At 61.9% G+C, this 16,308-nt stretch overlaps 1 protein-coding gene across 4 annotated transcripts in view; it reads left to right on the top strand.

Moving 5' to 3' along the window:
* PITPNM3 (PITPNM family member 3) overlaps positions 1–16,308 on the top strand; it is a 72,131-nt gene that overhangs the window by 392 nt on the left and 55,431 nt on the right. For 2 of the 4 annotated variants that reach the window (XM_036078363.2, XM_036078366.2), the window contains exons 1-2: positions 13,071–13,131; positions 14,107–14,202. In XM_036078363.2, coding sequence (XP_035934256.1) covers positions 13,086–13,131; positions 14,107–14,202 — 142 coding nt within the window. In that variant the 5' untranslated portion in view covers positions 13,071–13,085. Of the gene's footprint in view, positions 1–13,070; positions 13,132–14,106; positions 14,203–16,308 lie in introns of those variants that run through there. The other 2 variants (XM_036078364.2, XM_036078368.2) reach the window with 1 other exon arrangement.

A 16,308-nucleotide genomic window follows, 5' to 3' on the forward strand; every position in this document is an offset into this window, starting at 1 on the left:
GGGCGCGGAGACCGCAGGGGCTATCCCGCGGCCGCCGCTCCATCCCACGGCCCTAGCGCCAGCCAGGACGTGCCCCCCTGTCCTGCCGCTCGCTCTGCCCGGGACGCGGCGATTCCCCCGCCCCCAGCTCAGTCAGGAGACCCAGATTTCTTCTTGGGAAGGAGGGGTGCCCCGCGCCGCACCGCCTGGAGCCGTCCCGCCCCCTCCCCCTACTGGACCCCGAGGCAGAGCGTCAGGTACGGGGGTCTGAAGGGGGCCTCTCTGGGGTCCCGTGGCCTCTGCCCTCCCCCAGGCGCAGACGGTGCAGCCCCACGGTGTGAGGGAGTGGGCGTTAGTCATTCGTTCGTTCATTCATTCAGCCAGACGTTCATTCACCAACATCCGCTGTGTGCCAGGCCTTGAGCTGGGCCCCGGGCTGCGGAGAGCCCACAGGCCGCCCCACGGTGTGGGCGACAGCAAGCCTGGTCTCAGCGGGGCGGGCTGGGGAGGCTGGCATGTGTAAATCTGCCGAGAACTCACACCCAGCCTGTGACGTTGGCAGGTGCCATGCCGTCCCTCGGGACGCGGCATTGGTCTGGCACGAACTCCACCCCTCTACCCACAAGCCGTGACCGTGATGGAATGAGTGTGAGTTCACCCATACGCACACTTGGTGTGAGCACCCTGGGCTCTGTGCAAATCCACTGCCTCCCGAAAATGCCGCTCTGGACCTTGGGCCGCGTCCGGAACCCCTGTGCCCATGCTGGGCATGTGATTTAGGGCCCCGAGGAGTCCTGCAGGGGTGGGGCAGGCTGAGTGAGACACCGCAGGTGGGGCACAGTGAAACACCCCTTTCTCCCTGAGGTGCTGCGGGAGGGCACGGGGAGATGACACCAGGCAGGCTGGAAAACGCTGTCTCCCTCCCTCGTCCTGGAGCCCGGGCCTTACCCACCCCCACTGCTCCCAGAGGGCACATGGTAGGGCATGTGTCCCGCCCACTGCCCCCGCTCCGTGTGTGCATGTGTTCGTGTGCGTGCACAGCCCTGCAGGGAGCACCTGCCGGGGCACGGCCATCAGCATGCGTGAACCGTGTTCCAGGCGCCGTGTGCAGTGATCCTGGGGGGGGGAATGGCCCTCTCCCCCTTCCTAAGGCATTGGAAACAGAGGGTCTAGGCAGAGCCTGGGCACAGGGCAGGGGCTGCCAGACTCTGAGGGTGGTAAGTGATGGACTCTCCCCATCACGGCCCGTCAGGTCACCCCCACAGCCTGGGGGTGCGGTCTGGCCCCTGTGCAATGGCCTGTGGGTCATTTGGTTCCCGGGCTGATGGCGGCAGGTGCCTCGCGCTGTTCTGACGTCTTGTCTTTTCGGCATCTGTTCCGTGTTCAGCCCTTCCCTTCAGGGAGCATGGACCCCCTCCTCTGTGGGTCCACGCGCCTGGGCTCCTCGCTCCCATACTCAGCTGCCCCTCCAAGGAGCCGTTGGGATTGACCCAGCAAGATGGGACGACGCCTCCTTCTCTCAGTCCTGGGCTGCTTTGCATTTTGTAAATGTCCCTTCTGCTCTTTAGGCTCTAAGCCTACTGACCTGAAAACGGCTCTCAGGATGCATGTATGGGAGCCACACTGACCAAGCCGGTGCAGAATAGATCGGCGAGCTTTAGAACAGAGGCGGCCTCACAGACAGGGGCCCATACCCCTCTCTCCACAGCTAGAGAAACTGGGGCGCAAGGAGGGGTCGTAACACAGACAGGTGGATGCTCAGGACTGTCTACTGCGGATGGGCAGACTGATGGCCAGAAATGATCAGGCCACTCTGGGGGGTGACATTGGAACCAAGGGAGGCTGAAGGTTGGGGGTGGAGGCTGTGGGAGGCCAGCTTGTGAGTGAGGGCTACGTTCTGTGACCTGCGAGATATTCCCTCTGAAAACTGGCCAAGGGACCACCTAGTGAGGGAAGGAGGTAGGGGTTTGGGCCCCGGAGTCACCATAGTGCATGACTCCAGGATTATCATACCGTGGTCTAGTGAGTGGTGTCCCTGGACTTGTGCAGTGTCCAGCCTGAGCAGCCAGCCATGGTTGTGTCAACTACGTCAGACAGGTGCTGAATAGAAGCAGTAAAAGGACTTTCACTTTGCCAGAAGACACCAGGTGCAGGAAAACACGTTGGGAGTTTCCAGAAAGGATTGGATGAATTACAGAGTGTGGATCCCAAACGCGTTACTACCAGGTGCCGCTGTCTGGGGAGACTTCAGTCACCCAGGCCAGAGCTGTTGAGGTACCCTGCACCCAGTCTGGAGAGGAGAGGGGAGGGCCCGAGGCAGCTCTAGGTCTGGTGGACGGGCTACCTGTGGGCAGCAGGACAGAACAGAAGAGGCTGAGACAGTGAAGGCTGGTGGTCTGTAGGAGTTACGCCTTAGAGCTGGTGAATTTGGACAGGAAGATGGCGAGGGGCAGGCCTGGGGTCGGGTAGGGGCTGGGCGGAGGAAGAGGTGAGTGTGGAGGGGCGCAGTAGGGTGGGGTCAGGGAGGCTGGCCAGAGGTGCCCAAGGGTGCAGGCCCTGGAGGGGTGTTGGGGGACTGGAAAGAGCTCAGGGGGGAGAGCAGCATGGAGGGTGGGGCAGGGTGGCACGTTTGGGTTTTCGGCAGCCCCTCTGCCCTCGGTGAGGTGGGTGAGACCAGCCTGGCAGAGCCGGCTCTGTGGGGAAGGGCTGCTTCCTGCCACCGCCTGTCCCCACCCGCCCGAGTGCCCCAGCGGTTTGGGACCCCTTCTCAGCAGGGCAGGCCCCGGGCTGGGCCTTCCAGGCTGGAGGAACCAGGTGCTGGCCCAGCTCCGAGGGGAGGAGCCCGATCCTCCAGTGGCCGGATCTCCCAGAGGAGGGAAGGGACTCTCAGCACTTTGGGGAGGGCTAGGGGATTCGAGGTGCGACGACATCGGCATCAGCGTCCTGGAGAAGCTCCCAGGCCTAGGGCACCGGGATGGCTTTGCTGCGTGGGTGTCTCGGGACGGGTACCGCATTCTGCGAGGCGATTGCAGATCCCCTTTCTGGGTGCCTGGGGGAAACGTGGCGCCACATCAGAGTGCCCGACTCAAGGCCTGTCTGAGATTTTGCCTCCGGAAAGCCTTCACGGACTTCCCTGCTGTCTTGGAGGTGCCGGACTCGGGTGGATCTCTTCCTCCCCCGCTGAGGCCCCCCCGGGGACCCTTTGCTGCCTGTCAGCCTGGGCTGTGCGGGGTGCTCGGTCCGTGAGTCTCGTTTCAGGCCTGTGGCCCTGGGCCCGGGAGCCCCTGTCCTAGCGGGAGGCCCCTGTCTACCTGGTGGGTGCTTGAGGGTCTTCGGGTGGGACGTCCTGGCCCTGAGTCTGCGACTGGCCAGAGGGTGTGACGTTTGCTTGCAGACTCGTTCGTTGCCAGAGGGTTCCAGTCCCACCTGCGAATTAGCAGGGTGGGAGCCTGAGGCCAAGAGGGCACAGGGCCTCTCCTGAGGTCTGCGTCCTCCAGGACGGGCGTATGAACACTCTGTGGGGAGTGGGATGCTCCAGTGGGTGCTGGGTGTGAGGGCCCGAGACACCCTGGCTTGTGATGTCACCTGCTTCCTACCTGCTGGCTGGACGGCGTCTCTCCGGGGGAGCTCGCTGTCACTCCCATTTTGCGGATGAGGAAACTGAGTCCCAGGAAGACGCAGTGTCTCCTTCTAGACCCCCAAGAAGTCAGAGGCTGGGCTGGAAGTAGGACTGGGGGCTCGCCGATGCTTGCACTCAGCATTCCTAGCGGTTAGACTGTGTCATGGAGGAGACTGGCTGTCACTGCTTGACCTTCACCTGCTCCTCTGGGCCTCAGTTTCCTCAAGGGTGGGGGTCGGGGAAGGGGCAAGGAAGAGCCCCGGGGGCCAGGACCAGGTTGAAATTTGCTCCAGCTCTAACACTGGTCTTTCTTCTTTCTCACCCCCTCTCTGCTGGCTTGTGCCTTGGGGGGTCTCCTCCCCGCTCTCCTGCCCCCCAGCGACCCCAGAGGGGTGGTGGGAGTGGGGGGGGCCCAGCACAGAGAGCATGCGTGCCTCTGGGGGGTCCCGGGGGTCCTGGCCCGCCCATCACCAGATCTGCAGCCAGCCCAGGGAGGGGGTGGCTGGTCCCCCCCCCAAGGCCTGGGGTGGGGGGCGCCGAGAGCACAGAACAAGTGAGCTTGGAAATCACATGAGATCCCAGCCCCCCACACACGCCCTCAAATTCTCTCTACTCCTGGCTTTAAAATTCTTGTTTTCTGAAGAGAAAGAAAATGCTAAATTGCACCCCCTTTTGCAAAGGAATGGAGCCTTAGTGAGTCACTCCGGAGGTAAATGCCACCTCCAGGGCCCGCGCCCGCCCGCCCCCATGCACGCCACGCCCGCCCGCACAGGCTTGTGGCCACAGTCCTCACGGGGGTACGCGTGTGGGTGGGGGGAAGCCTCTTGCCTGTCAGCGGCCCTGGGGCGGGAGCTGGGTCCCTGCCACGCCCCCCCCACCGCCTCCAGGCCGTCCCCAGGGCAGCGTTTAGGAGGTTCACTCTGAGATGCGGGGCTGGCCTGTCCGTAGGGCGAGTTTGGGCCCTGAGGGGAGGCTCTGTGGCTGTGGGGGGAGGGGGTCAGCGTGTGTGTCTGGGGCTGGGGGGGGGCAGGTGCTGCTGCGGGTTCCTGGCCGTCAAGCTGCTCTCTCTCTCGGCTTCTTGGTGCTGTTCCTCCCCAGGCCGAGCAGCAGAGCTTGGGGCTGACCGTGCAGGGGTGGGTACCCCACGGGGAGTCTGGAGCCTGTGTTCCTTGGAGAGTCACCTGCTTGTTTGCCGACCTGCGTGGGGGAGGCCAGCGAGGAGGCGGTCCCCTTCCCAGATGACCCGTTATTCTAGAGGGTAGGGATGCCAAACAAGGGTTGGAAGCAAAAATGGAAACACGCCGGGCTCTGTCTGGGAGGGGCGCTGAGTTCGGGCGGATCCGGGAGGCCTGTCTGAGCCGGCTGCTGCCGAGGCCGGTCACCTCCTGTGTTACTCCCAATCAGGGACAGCCCGAGGGGTGCAGGACTGGGCTGTGCAGCGTCCACGGCCGCCCTTCACCGCTTGCACACCTCTGATGGTCTCTGGACTGCTCCAGGATGTCCAGATCAGCGTCCTCCTCCTCGGACGCCTCTGCCCGGCTGTGGCCTGAGGCTTCCTTCTCCTGTCCCCACCACGTCCCTCCCCCAGGAGGCTGGTCCCGGCTGAGCAAGTCTGGAGTCACCCCTGGTGGTGGAAAGAGCTATTTTCAGCCCTCCTGTTGCTGCCCAGCATGGGCGTGTGGGGCGTTTATCCCTTGCTGTCTCTTTGTTCCCTTCTTGTGGGGTGTAACGTGGAGCGGCCCCACCTCCCGCGTCCTGGCCCGCAGCTCCTGGGCTGTGAACTGGCACCAGACGGGGAGCCTGCGGGCCGGAGGCAACTGGGGCCCCACCCTTGCTCGGGAGCAGCCTCGGAGTGGCAGGTGGTAAAGTGGCCCCCGCGGGGTCACCTTGGCCCTCACGGCTCTGTGCTGCCCGCCTTTGGTAGGGCCCCGGGTAACCTGTGCTGCTCTCACCAAGATGCGGGTGGCTCCTGGAGCTGGGCTCTCTGCAGCATCCTCGCGGCCCCAGCTGGGCACCTGGGTCGTGGGCCTCGGCTCCCCACTCCCCACGGGGGCTCCTGGGGTGACTGGCAGGGACCCCTGTCCCATGTTGTGCCCCCTGCCCTCCTGAGCACCTGCATGTGGCACAGCGGTGGGCGCCGTGAAGCTCCCTTCAGCGGGAGGAGAAAGCAGGAGTCTGGCGGGACGGAGGGGCGCGTCCGGGGAGGTCTGCTTCCAGCAACTCAGGAGCTTCCAGCAACCCTCGGGAGCCAGGCTGGCAGAGCTCATGAAAATACCGTAGGTAGCCAAAGCGATTCATCACCAATTATCTCCTCAATAAGATAATTAATGGGCATTTCTGTGGTATATTTATGAGCTACCAGAAGGTCTTCAAAAAGCATATTTTTTCAAAGTACCTGGTTTGGCCAAATGTGTCCTGTGGGGAGCCTGGGGTCTTAATCTGCCTCCAGCCGGTGCCTGGGGACGGGGGTGGGACAGTAGGGCAGGCCGGCTTCCTCCTGGGGGAGCCTCCGTCCTGAGCTGCAGGCGGCCCTTCCTTGCTGGCCTCATGGGCCACACAGGCCCCGGGCTGTCGTGTGATGCGCTGCACAGAAGTCCGTGTTGGCCGAGGCCGAGCCCCTCGATGGTGCCTGGGGCCAGCACGGCCAGGGTCTGGCGGAAGGCGGCGGCTCGCGCTGGTGTCAGATTTGCAGCTGGGTCTGCGGCCGGGCCCTGGCCGTGTCTGCTGTGTGGCTGGAGATGGGGGCCATGGCCTGCTCTGTGCCCAGGGCCGTGACTCCGTCTGGGGCCCGCCGCTCCAGGCGCAGGCTGTGGTCGGGGCCGGGGTTGGGCTGTGGCTGGTCTCAGGGTCATTCTGCAGCCTGGACTCATGGAGCCGCCTTGTCCCCCAGAAGCTGGGTTCCTTCTGGGTCATCCAGGATCTGAGCTCCAGGTGCTGGGAGCCCCAGCAGACAGGCCCTCCCAGGGCTCCCCGCGTGTCCCCAAGACAGCCCAGCCCATAAGCTCATCAGTGGCGCATACAGCAGTTTGGGAAGTAGTTAGGACATGTTTCCATAGCAACCAACCCCCAACCTACACTGGTTTCCTTCAAGGCTTCTCCTGGCCTCTCGTCCCTCCCTGGTGGCCCCACACCCCATGAGGGCTGAGTCTGGGTGGGTTGGGCCTGGACTGCTCTGGTTCCCGGACTCATCCTGACCCGGAGTGGGGTGTGAGGGCAGGTGCGGTGGGATGCTCCCCCGAGAGGGCCGCGCCCGAGGTCTCCCCTGCAGTGGTCCGTGCCGAGCAGAACGCGGGCTTCCCCTGTGCCCAGCCCTGGGCTGGGAGGGGCTGTGGGCCTGCAGGGTTCCCAGCAGGTGTGTGCCCCAGGGACCCCACCGCCCAGTGGGGCAGGAAGGCCTGGACCCCGGCTGCGGATAGGGGATAGGTGCTCTGATGGGCGCAGGCGAAGGACGTCAGGGGAGCACGGAGGAGGCAGGCTCCAGACCAGCCTTGGGGCCCGAAGGCCCAGAGCTGATCCTCAAGCATGGATGGCAGTCAGGGCACTCGGGGCATGGGGACAGGCAGGAGCATGGTCTGGGGGCCTCCCAGGGGCCGTGCGCTGCAGGAGCCCCAGCTGGCAGGTGGAGAGAGAGCGGGTCCTGGCCTTGGGCAGCTTGGAGTCTGGGGGACAGGGAGCTGCGCCGGGAGGGGGATGGGGGCCCGCCTGCTCAGAGCAGTTGCTGTCGTGCCCGTTCCAGGAGGGGAAAGGGAGGGCCCACCTGTGGGAGAATCTGCGCGCAAACGCCGGCAGACCGTTCCAGACGCTCGTTCATGCAGTCCTCATAGCTGCCTGCCGTAGGGCAGCTTACGCCAATGTCACGGAGCGGGAGACTGAGGCACAGCGTGCTGTCGTGACCCCGAGGTGCACAGCGAGCGGACGAGAGGCAGGCCTGGGATTTGAATCAGCCTCCGGTGGGAGGGTGAGCGGGACGGTGGTTCAGGTTGTGCTCGAGGGGGAAGGCCGGGCTCTGGGGCGGAGGGCCGCCGGAGGGGCGCGGCCAGACCCCCGCGTCTCACTCCGTGTTTGGGGACCCCTGGGAGCCCGGGATCCTGTGTTGTGGGACTAGGTGTGAAGCTGTGTGTGGGTGCGGGTGGCTGTGTGAGCCACGCGTGGGCTGCCGGCTCTGTGTCCACGCTGCCCCCACGGCCCACGGGAAGTCCGGTGGCCTGATCCTTCCAGCAGCGTTGACCACTGGCAGTTAGACCTGATGTGTGGGCTTGTGAAACCTGCCGTCCTCAGACCTGTGTAAAGGCGTGTGCGTGTGCATTTATGCATGTATGCGTGTCTGTGTGCATGCGTGTGCACATGTTTGTGTGTGTGCAGGTCTGTGCATGTGTGTGCATTGATGTGTGCACGGATGTGTGTGCACCTGTATATTTTTGTGTTTATGTGTGTATGCGTGTTTGTCTACGTGTGTGTTTGCGTGTGCATGTGTGTGTTTGTGTGTGTTTGTGTATGTGTGTCTGCATGTGTGTATCTGTGCAACTCTGTGTGTCTCTGTGTGTTTATGTATGTCTGTGTGTGTGTGTGTGTGTGACAGATGCGGAGAGAATGGGGACAAGGGGCCTAAGTGAGCCACGGCAGAGTGCTTTTCTGCCCCGAGGCGCACACTCCGTGGATGCAGCGCACCAGCCGTGGCTTCCGGTACAGCCTCAGGCAGGGCCTGGGGCAGGCCCAGTGCTGGACACCCCGCCCCGGCCACTCAGAGGCGCTTGAGGCTCCCTGGAGGTGTGAGAGCTGGCAGGTGTTACTTGAACACCCGCAGAGTGTGGCCGTCACTGCAGACGCCCAGGTCCCCTCCTGTTCTCATGAGCCAGACTTCCCATTCTGGAGGAGAAGGTTCTCGATCCAGCTTCTCGTAGACATGGCCTGATTGCTCTGACCTGTGTCTTTCCTTCTCCCACCCTGCCCACGACTTCCCTTAAGGCTCAGCTGAGGCCCCCTCCCCAGGAAGACCTCCAGGCCCTCCAGCCTGCAGGGCCTCTGCCTCCGGGACATGCTGTCCACACCTGTGGGGCGCAGGATTGGCATTCAGCCCAGCGGCCAGGCTGCCCTCATCTGTCCTGGGCTCCTCGAGGCTGGGCCTGAGGCTGCATCCCAGGGGCAGGGACCAATCCAGGTTAGCTCTTTCCCTAACTCCTTCCCCCAGGACACTATCCGGCCCAAGGTCTGGCCCCAGAAGAGTCAACCAATGCCTTTGCCCTCAGGCTGGGCTCCTGAGCACAGCGTGGTGTCTCCCTTCTGGTGGGCTCCTGCCCTCAGGGTGGGGCCACCTTGGGGGGCCCTTGGCACAGGGCAGAGCATCCATGGGTGGCTCCTGTCCATCTGGCCCCCTGTTGCTGTGTCCCTGGGAGCCGGCCCAGGTGTGGGGGGAGCAGGGTGGCTGGTGATCTGAGCCAGGACCCCCAGCTGCGCCCACGCTGGGGAGGCCAGGCCCGTGACGAGGTCACAAGGCTACGCTGCACCCGAGGCAGTGGGTAGGCGGGCAGGGAGAGAGGTTGCCCCCCAACCCCACTTGGAGCTCTGTTGGGGGTCAGGGCATCATGGGTGCAAAGGATCCTCTGCTTCTCTCTGGACTGGGGGGATGGGTTTTCCCCTTGCTCTTTTGTCCTGATTTAGAGCTTTAAGTAAGTGTGGTGGAGGAGGTGGGACAGGAGAGTCTGCTGGAGGATGTCAGGTGGGCCTTGGAGGACGCAGATGGGTCTGTGGCCTTGGGGGACTGCCTGAAAGCCCCCATGGGCCCTGTCTACCCCTCAGTTCTGCGGCTGACGGGGTGCCAGGGTGCTGGACACTGCAGTTGGTGGTCCGTGCTGAATTCCTAACAGTGAGGTCGCAACTACGATGCCTACCTTGCAGATGACAGGAGTGAGGCCCCACGCGGTCAATGTGCTTCCGTCGTGGGCCCATAAGTGGTAGCGGGAGCCCAGGTTGGTGTTGCTCCATGGTCCACATGCTAAGGTTTCTGCGAAGTTTCCAGCCTTGCCTGCAGGCTGGTGCGTGTGTGAGGTGCAGAGATGGGGGGGGGGGGTGTTATACGGGAGCATACGTGCTCGCACGTGTCTTCAGGACAGGCTCAGGAAGGGAGAGGGGCTTGGGGAGGGGGGCGCTCTCCAAGGAAGGTAGGTGCACATCCGGATGTCTGTACAGACACGAGGAGACCCAGACACTGACTCGCAGACCCGGTGGGCAAGTTGGATGCGTCTGGCTTCCAGTGCCGCCTCCATCACTTACGGGCTTTGTGGCCTCGAGCAAACAGCTTCATGCATCGTCAGCTGTAGGACAGGTCACATGCACGCACTCGCCTGTGCACCCCACACGAGTGTGTGCAGGACTGTGCGTGCCCACACACATGCACCCGCTCGGTGTGTCTGGCTCCTTCTCATTGACTGACACCTTCATAGGAAGCCCTCTCACACCCTCCCAAGTCATCCCGCCACTGTGCCCCTTTGTTCAATGTGACCTTGTTAAAAAGTCTGCGGGAGGAAGAGAGGAAGGGCGCACCCCCCGCACAGAAGCTGGGTGATGATTGTTGCTCAGTGTTACCTGCTTGCATAGGTTCTCGTTTCTGGAGGTGTGGACAGCTGAGACCCCGTGCACCCCCTCTCCAGAGGTTGTTTGGGGCAACCCCTGCCTGAGAGCAGGGAGGGATTTATAACGCATCTGAACAAACATAGAGCGCATCTTTAAAAACCAATGCAGGAACGCATTTTGAAAACAAGGAGGATGACCGTAAACACGATGAAATACGCCTTTGAGAAGAAATTCAAATATAGACTTTGTCCACAGAGGAGAGTCTGTTCGAAAGGGGAGGCACAGCTTTGGTTCAGTGACCATAACTCGCATCCATGTTGGTCTGTTCTTCAGGCTGACTCTGCTGTCAGATGTGTGGGGAAGGGGGCACCGCAGAGATAGGAGGGAGAGATCCTATTGTCTCCGTGTCACTTTCTGCTGCTGAAATTCTCTTCTTCAGTTACTTGTCCCAGCTCTGCACCCCCGTCCCCCTACAGAACGTAAGCTTTGCGAGGTCCCCGCCCTCCCCTGCTTCTTTGCCATGGTGTCCCCAGCACCTGGCACGGTCCCTGGGGTGGGCTCCCCTTCCCTCTCTGCCCACATCTAGTGGGGTGAATGGCTCCCCCAGATGGAGCCAGCCCGGCTTCCCTGCAGCCATTCCCTCCAGCTGGGGCCCCCACGAAGGCCAGCCCGTCACACGTGTCCTCAGTGTGGCAGTGACCTAGGGGGACGGTGGCCGGAAGGGAAGGGTGTGGTGGGGGTGGTGCCTGAGCCACAAATTCTGGAGCCTTCGCTATTCAAGCTCAAGCACCAGATAGACGTGGGCACAGCTTCCGGTGAGCTCGCTGCCCCCGTCCAACACTCAGGGACCAAATAACAGGGACAGTAGGACTGTCCTGACCGTTCAGGCTCTCGCTTCTTGGGAACAGAACGGATGTGCACAGCAAGGGATATCTGCATATTAATATAGTGTGGATGGTAGTTCTCATACCTTTAGTGTCTCCTGACTGGGAACACGTATAAAATTAATGTAAATTCAGCAAGAATTTTAAATGACTACTTTTTGAATTATAGAAATCGCTATATACACTTGACTTATACTTAAGCACTTATTTGTGTTTTGGGGGGTTTTGGGGGTGATATTTATAAATGGTATTGTTTCTTAAATTTCAAATTCTGGTTCCTCATTGACAATATATTGACTTTCGTATGTTGGTCTTGTATCCGGTGATCTTGCTGTACTCAGTGATTTGTTCCAGAAGCGTTTTTGGTGGGCTTTTTGTTTTGTTTTGCTTTTTTGTAGATTTTGTAGAACTTTTGTTTTCTATATAGACAGCAATGCCATCAGAGAATAGAGATGGTTTTGGTTTTTCCTTTCAAATATGTATACCTTTGTTTCTTCTCCTGTCTTGCTGTACCAGCCAGACCCTCCTCCACATTGGTGCATCCCTTGCAGTAAATCCAGGGCCTGTGAGCAGGAAATTGCTGTCCAGCCTGCCACACCGCCCGCCGTGGTGGGCAGGCATTGAAAGCTTAGAGGGTCCCCACGGGGAATGTGGGCCAGACCCAGCTTTGCACCCAGAGGTGCACGCCTCGGAATGTGCTGCTCGCCTGGCTGGGTGTGTGTTTGGGAGTTTGTGGTGGGTGGGGCAGGAAGGACGGGCAGGAGGCGCCGTCCCTGGGCCCACGGGGCTGGCCTCGCCCTTCCCGAACAGTTTATGCTCTGGGATCTGGGCTCAGGGCAGGGAGCAGTGCCAGCATCCTGCAGGGGTGCTGGGCGTGGTGGGGGCGGGGCTGATGCGTACCCCCCCCCCTCCGGTAGCTGTGGCCGGGGGAGCGCCTCCCTCTCACTTGCTCACTGGCATCTGCTGTGTGTGCCGGACGCGCCCCTCCAACATCGGTCAGAATTGAAAAGGGACGGTGTCCGTCAGGCTTCTCACTGTGCAGATGGGGAAGCTGAGGCAGGGACATTGCTCCTACGGGAATGCGGGTCTCTGCAGACACAAGACGGGAGACCTGCTGGCCAGGGCTGACGCCCCGGGGACAGCGAGCCCTGCGTGCAGGGTGGTCTCACTGTTTTCCGCAGAATCTAAGATGCAGTGGCGCCTCCGGCTGACCAGAGCCTCACCGGTAACGTAGTCGGCGTGTTGTCTACGTTGCATACTGTGCAATTACAGTAGCTTGAGCTGGAGAAAAGAAACGTTATTAAGAAACGTGTGAGGAAGTTTATCGAAAGAAAAACCCCGTGTGTTTATTGAAAGGCCCGTGTCGCTCAAGGATCCGCGTGAGCTACGTCGTGCCGTGATGTGTGACGCGCTCCAGTTTAAAGACGTGAAAGTGTGAAAAATGCGCCTCTTAGAACTGATAAAATAGGATGATTTATGAAATTAATAGTCATAAAATCATGTGAGCTGTGTAAAAACCGCATTTTCTCTGCCTCCTCCCGTCAGATTCACTCTACCAATAACGTCTGCCGGTGCCTTGGCGCGTGTCCTTCCGGATATGGTGACGCCGCCGTCCGTAAATTTATACAATAAGCTCTGTTGTGGACGCTCGCCATGTGCTAATGAGCGCTGTGAGCCTCGGTTTGAGATTTACATGCTCCCCAGGCAGGTGTGAGCTGTCCTCACCTTACAGCCGGGGAAACCGAGGCACAGAGGGGGCGGGGGGCTCAGCCTGAGCTTGAATCCAGGCCTGTCCCTCCTCAGACCTGGGCGCTTAACCCACATGCTGCCCGAATCCTCCGTGGGCAGATACAAGCGTGTTTTCCAAACATGGTCAAAAGGCACACACTGTTCTGGGCCCTCCCTGCCTTCCCCCCTCCCAGCCACACCCCGTGGGCGTCCTTCTGTGTCCACACACGACGAGCCGCCACACCATTCCGCCCCGGCCCCGCACACGGACGCCAGGGTGTCTTCCAGGCTCCGGTGTTTCGGACATGATGGTTAACCGTTCTCAGATGGCTTCCTCAGGAAAACTACCAGGTCAATTTTCTCCTAACACTTTGATGGTTTCAGTTTTGACGGATTTTAATCCACCTGCAGCCCCCCGGTCTTCATGTGTCTGGGGGTCAGGCGAGGGCGTGCTGGGCTGGCTCCGTGTGAGTCCCCAGCTGCCCGTGGAGGGAGCTCAGAGAGGGGCTCCTGGCCCGGCCTGCTGCGGGGCGCGAGGTGGGCGGAGGAGGCCGCGTTCTGTGTGTGCCCTGCCCCCGAGAGCCGTCAGCGCCCGTCCTGCCTTCTGTGGATGTCAGTCACGGGGACTGTGGGTCTGGGCCTTCGGAGAGGCGGACGCTGAGCATGCATTCCTTCCGATCCTTCGAGCTCGGGACTGATGGTCGCCGGTACTTTTCGGGGGAAGAGCCAAGGCTGTGGCTGGAAACAGGATGGCGCAGGTTGCCGAGGCGGGGCGGAGCTCAGGGCTTGTGTGTCCCGCCGGAGGCGGCGGTCGGGGCCTGCACACGCTGTGTGGGCGTCGGCCTCCCGCCCCCTCACCCACCCGCCGCCCTTGGGCATGGCCGGGAGCATGTGGGAACATGTGTCCACGACCGGCCTGACGTTCTGGGCCTTCGTCTCCTGCTCCGCCAAACCTCGATGTCTCGTTTGAGCAGGTGGCTTCGTAGGCGGGGGTGACTTTGAGTGGCTGCCGTGAACAGAGCCCCTTCCCGCCTGCAGAGACCCCGCGCCCACGCAGCACGGCCCACCGCGTGTTCTGGTGCGCCAGGTCACCTTGGCGGCATGCCTTGACCGCCTCCAGTCTCGATTTTGGGGCTCCCACTATGGCATGTCGGAGAGGGGTTGGGGGCCCAAAGGCAAGCGCGGTGTCCGGCCGGCTCAGCGAGGTGCTGGGCACCGACCGCGGGGCGGGGACGCTGGCCCGCCCTCGGTCTGAAGGCACGGGTTTACCGGCCTCATGCTGGGCGTGGTCTCAGGCCTGGCTAACGGCTGTGTTCCCTCTGGCAGGTGGCCCTCCCCCGGGCGGCGGCACCCCCTGGCACCTTCAAAACGTGCTCAGCGACTCAGTGGAGAGCTCAGACGATGAATTCTTTGATGCCAGAGGTGAGTGCACCCCATCGTCCCATCATGGGCCGAATGACCTTTCTAGAAGCCCCAGGAGGGGGATCCCTGTTGGGGGTTAGTGTCTCCGCCTCCTTGGACACCGCATCCCACACTTCACAGGTACCCGATCCGTGAGTCCCGGGGCAGGGGCCCTGCCTTCACCCTTCGGCTCTCTGGGTCTAGCTCGGGGGTTGTGCGAGGCGCTCGCCATGCTGCAGAGGCTGGGGGACATGGGCACTGCCCTGCTCAGGCTTGTGGTTTGGTGGGGGACGCAGAATTCAACAGTGACACTGAGGAAGACACACTCCCGAGGGGGAAGGATGCCGCTGAGTAAAAGGCACCAGGTGTTAACAGAAACGGTGATGGCGGGTCCCTGGTGGACTTGGGGTGGGGAGGTCCGTGGCACCCTCTCCACAGTGATGAGGGACGAGGGGAAGGAGCCTTCCAGACACAGGAAGTGACAGCGGAGTCCGTCCAGCATTTCCAAGAGTGGGTTTCCGTGGCCACGCTCACCTGGCCAGTGTGGGGGTGGATGAGAAGCACCAGGGGCCTCCTCCTGCACCCAGGGGCCCCAGTCCTCACTGGCCGGCTTGGCCACACCCAGGGAGGCACCATATCTGGGGGGTCGGCTCACTCCCAGGACGGCCAGCTTTGAAATGCCTGGCAAAACGGGGTCTTGAAAGACAAACAGACTGTGCACTAGGAAGACATCTGGACCCGAGCGGACACTTGGGACATGGTCTCAGCCGTGCCGTTGATCTTCTCCAGGCCTCAGTTTCCCTGTGAGCTCCGCGCCTCCAGAAATGGGGAATGCCCAGTTCAGGTGCCTTCCAGGAAGCCCAGCTGGGCAGGGGTCTTGGCCCTGAGGCCAGCCCTGCACCGGCCCAGTTGGGACTCGTTTGCTCCCCCATTGGTGTCTGGCTGCTTCCTGGGGGCAACTGGCCTCTAGTGTGAGAACAACAGCGTCAGTATTTTGATGCTCAGAACACTTTTACTTCACATACTTCGCAGTTCATCGGGGCTGGGGTTCCCGGATGATGGGGATGGCTTGCGGCGGGAGGCCCTGTGGGTGGGCGGGTCAGGCCTGCTCACCTGCTTCCCCTCGGAGGGTCCTGCCCCCGCCCTGCTAGCTGCTTCCCCCAGCCTAGCACCCCAGCCCTCAGCCACAGGGGACCCCCACAGGCTGCTGAGGCCCCCTTACTTCTGAGCTGCCCCCTCCCCACCTCCTCTGTGGTCTGTGTGGTCCCCTGGTCAAGGCTGTTGGAGTTTCCTTGGCTCAAGCAAGGCAGTCAGAGGTGAAGCCGTCCTTCTCTGCTGCCCTGAGCTGGGCCAGGCCCCACGGGCAGCTCTCAGCCTCGGGGCCAGGCCGTAGGTGTCCAGGATTCAAGGGTCCCCTCCCTGGCCCTGTTCTCCCGCCAGGCTGAGCCCTGCCCTGCGTCCTCCAGCTGTGGGGGAGCCATGTGGCTGGGTGTTAGTACTGAGCAGGCCCCGGGAATGTTACGTCCTCCTCCTCAGTGTTCTGATGGGGAAACTGAGGCCACATCAAGGTGGGGTGGAGGGGCTGTAACCCAGAAGCTCAGTGGGGGGGGGGGGTCAGGTCCCTTTTTTGGACTTATTACTCCTTCTTCCCTCCTCCTGTGGGCCCTGCACTAGGGTCTCCCTGGTGGGACAAGAGACCCTCAGTCTGGTAGCTCAGGGGAGATGGTTGGGCTCTGGGTGGGGGGCTCCGGCTCTGTGTGTAAGGTGTGGGAGGGATTGAGGGCAGGAGTATGGAGCAATCTGAGCACCCAACACCCTCTGGGCAGGATGCCAGGTCCGTGGGCCACGGCGGCAGGCCTGGGGCCTCACATGGCCACTGCCCCTGATGGACACTGCAGGGTGGGTGATGGGGTCCAGATTCCCAGACCCAGAAGAGGTGCCTCCCTCTTGTCAGTTGAAGGATACCTGGGGGCCACAGTCCAGTCTAGAGGGTTGGGGTGCAGAGCAAGGGCAAACCCAGGGCAGCCAAGGGGGGCCATGGCTCAAGCCCTGATCATGTCAGAGCTGGGGACCTGCAAGGTCTTTGAGTTCAACACTGCTACCCCAGTCTCCAGGCTGGGAAAGTGA

Source organism: Halichoerus grypus, chromosome 2 (genome assembly GCF_964656455.1).
Source record: "Halichoerus grypus chromosome 2, mHalGry1.hap1.1, whole genome shotgun sequence".
Lineage (NCBI taxonomy): Eukaryota > Metazoa > Chordata > Mammalia > Carnivora > Phocidae > Halichoerus > Halichoerus grypus.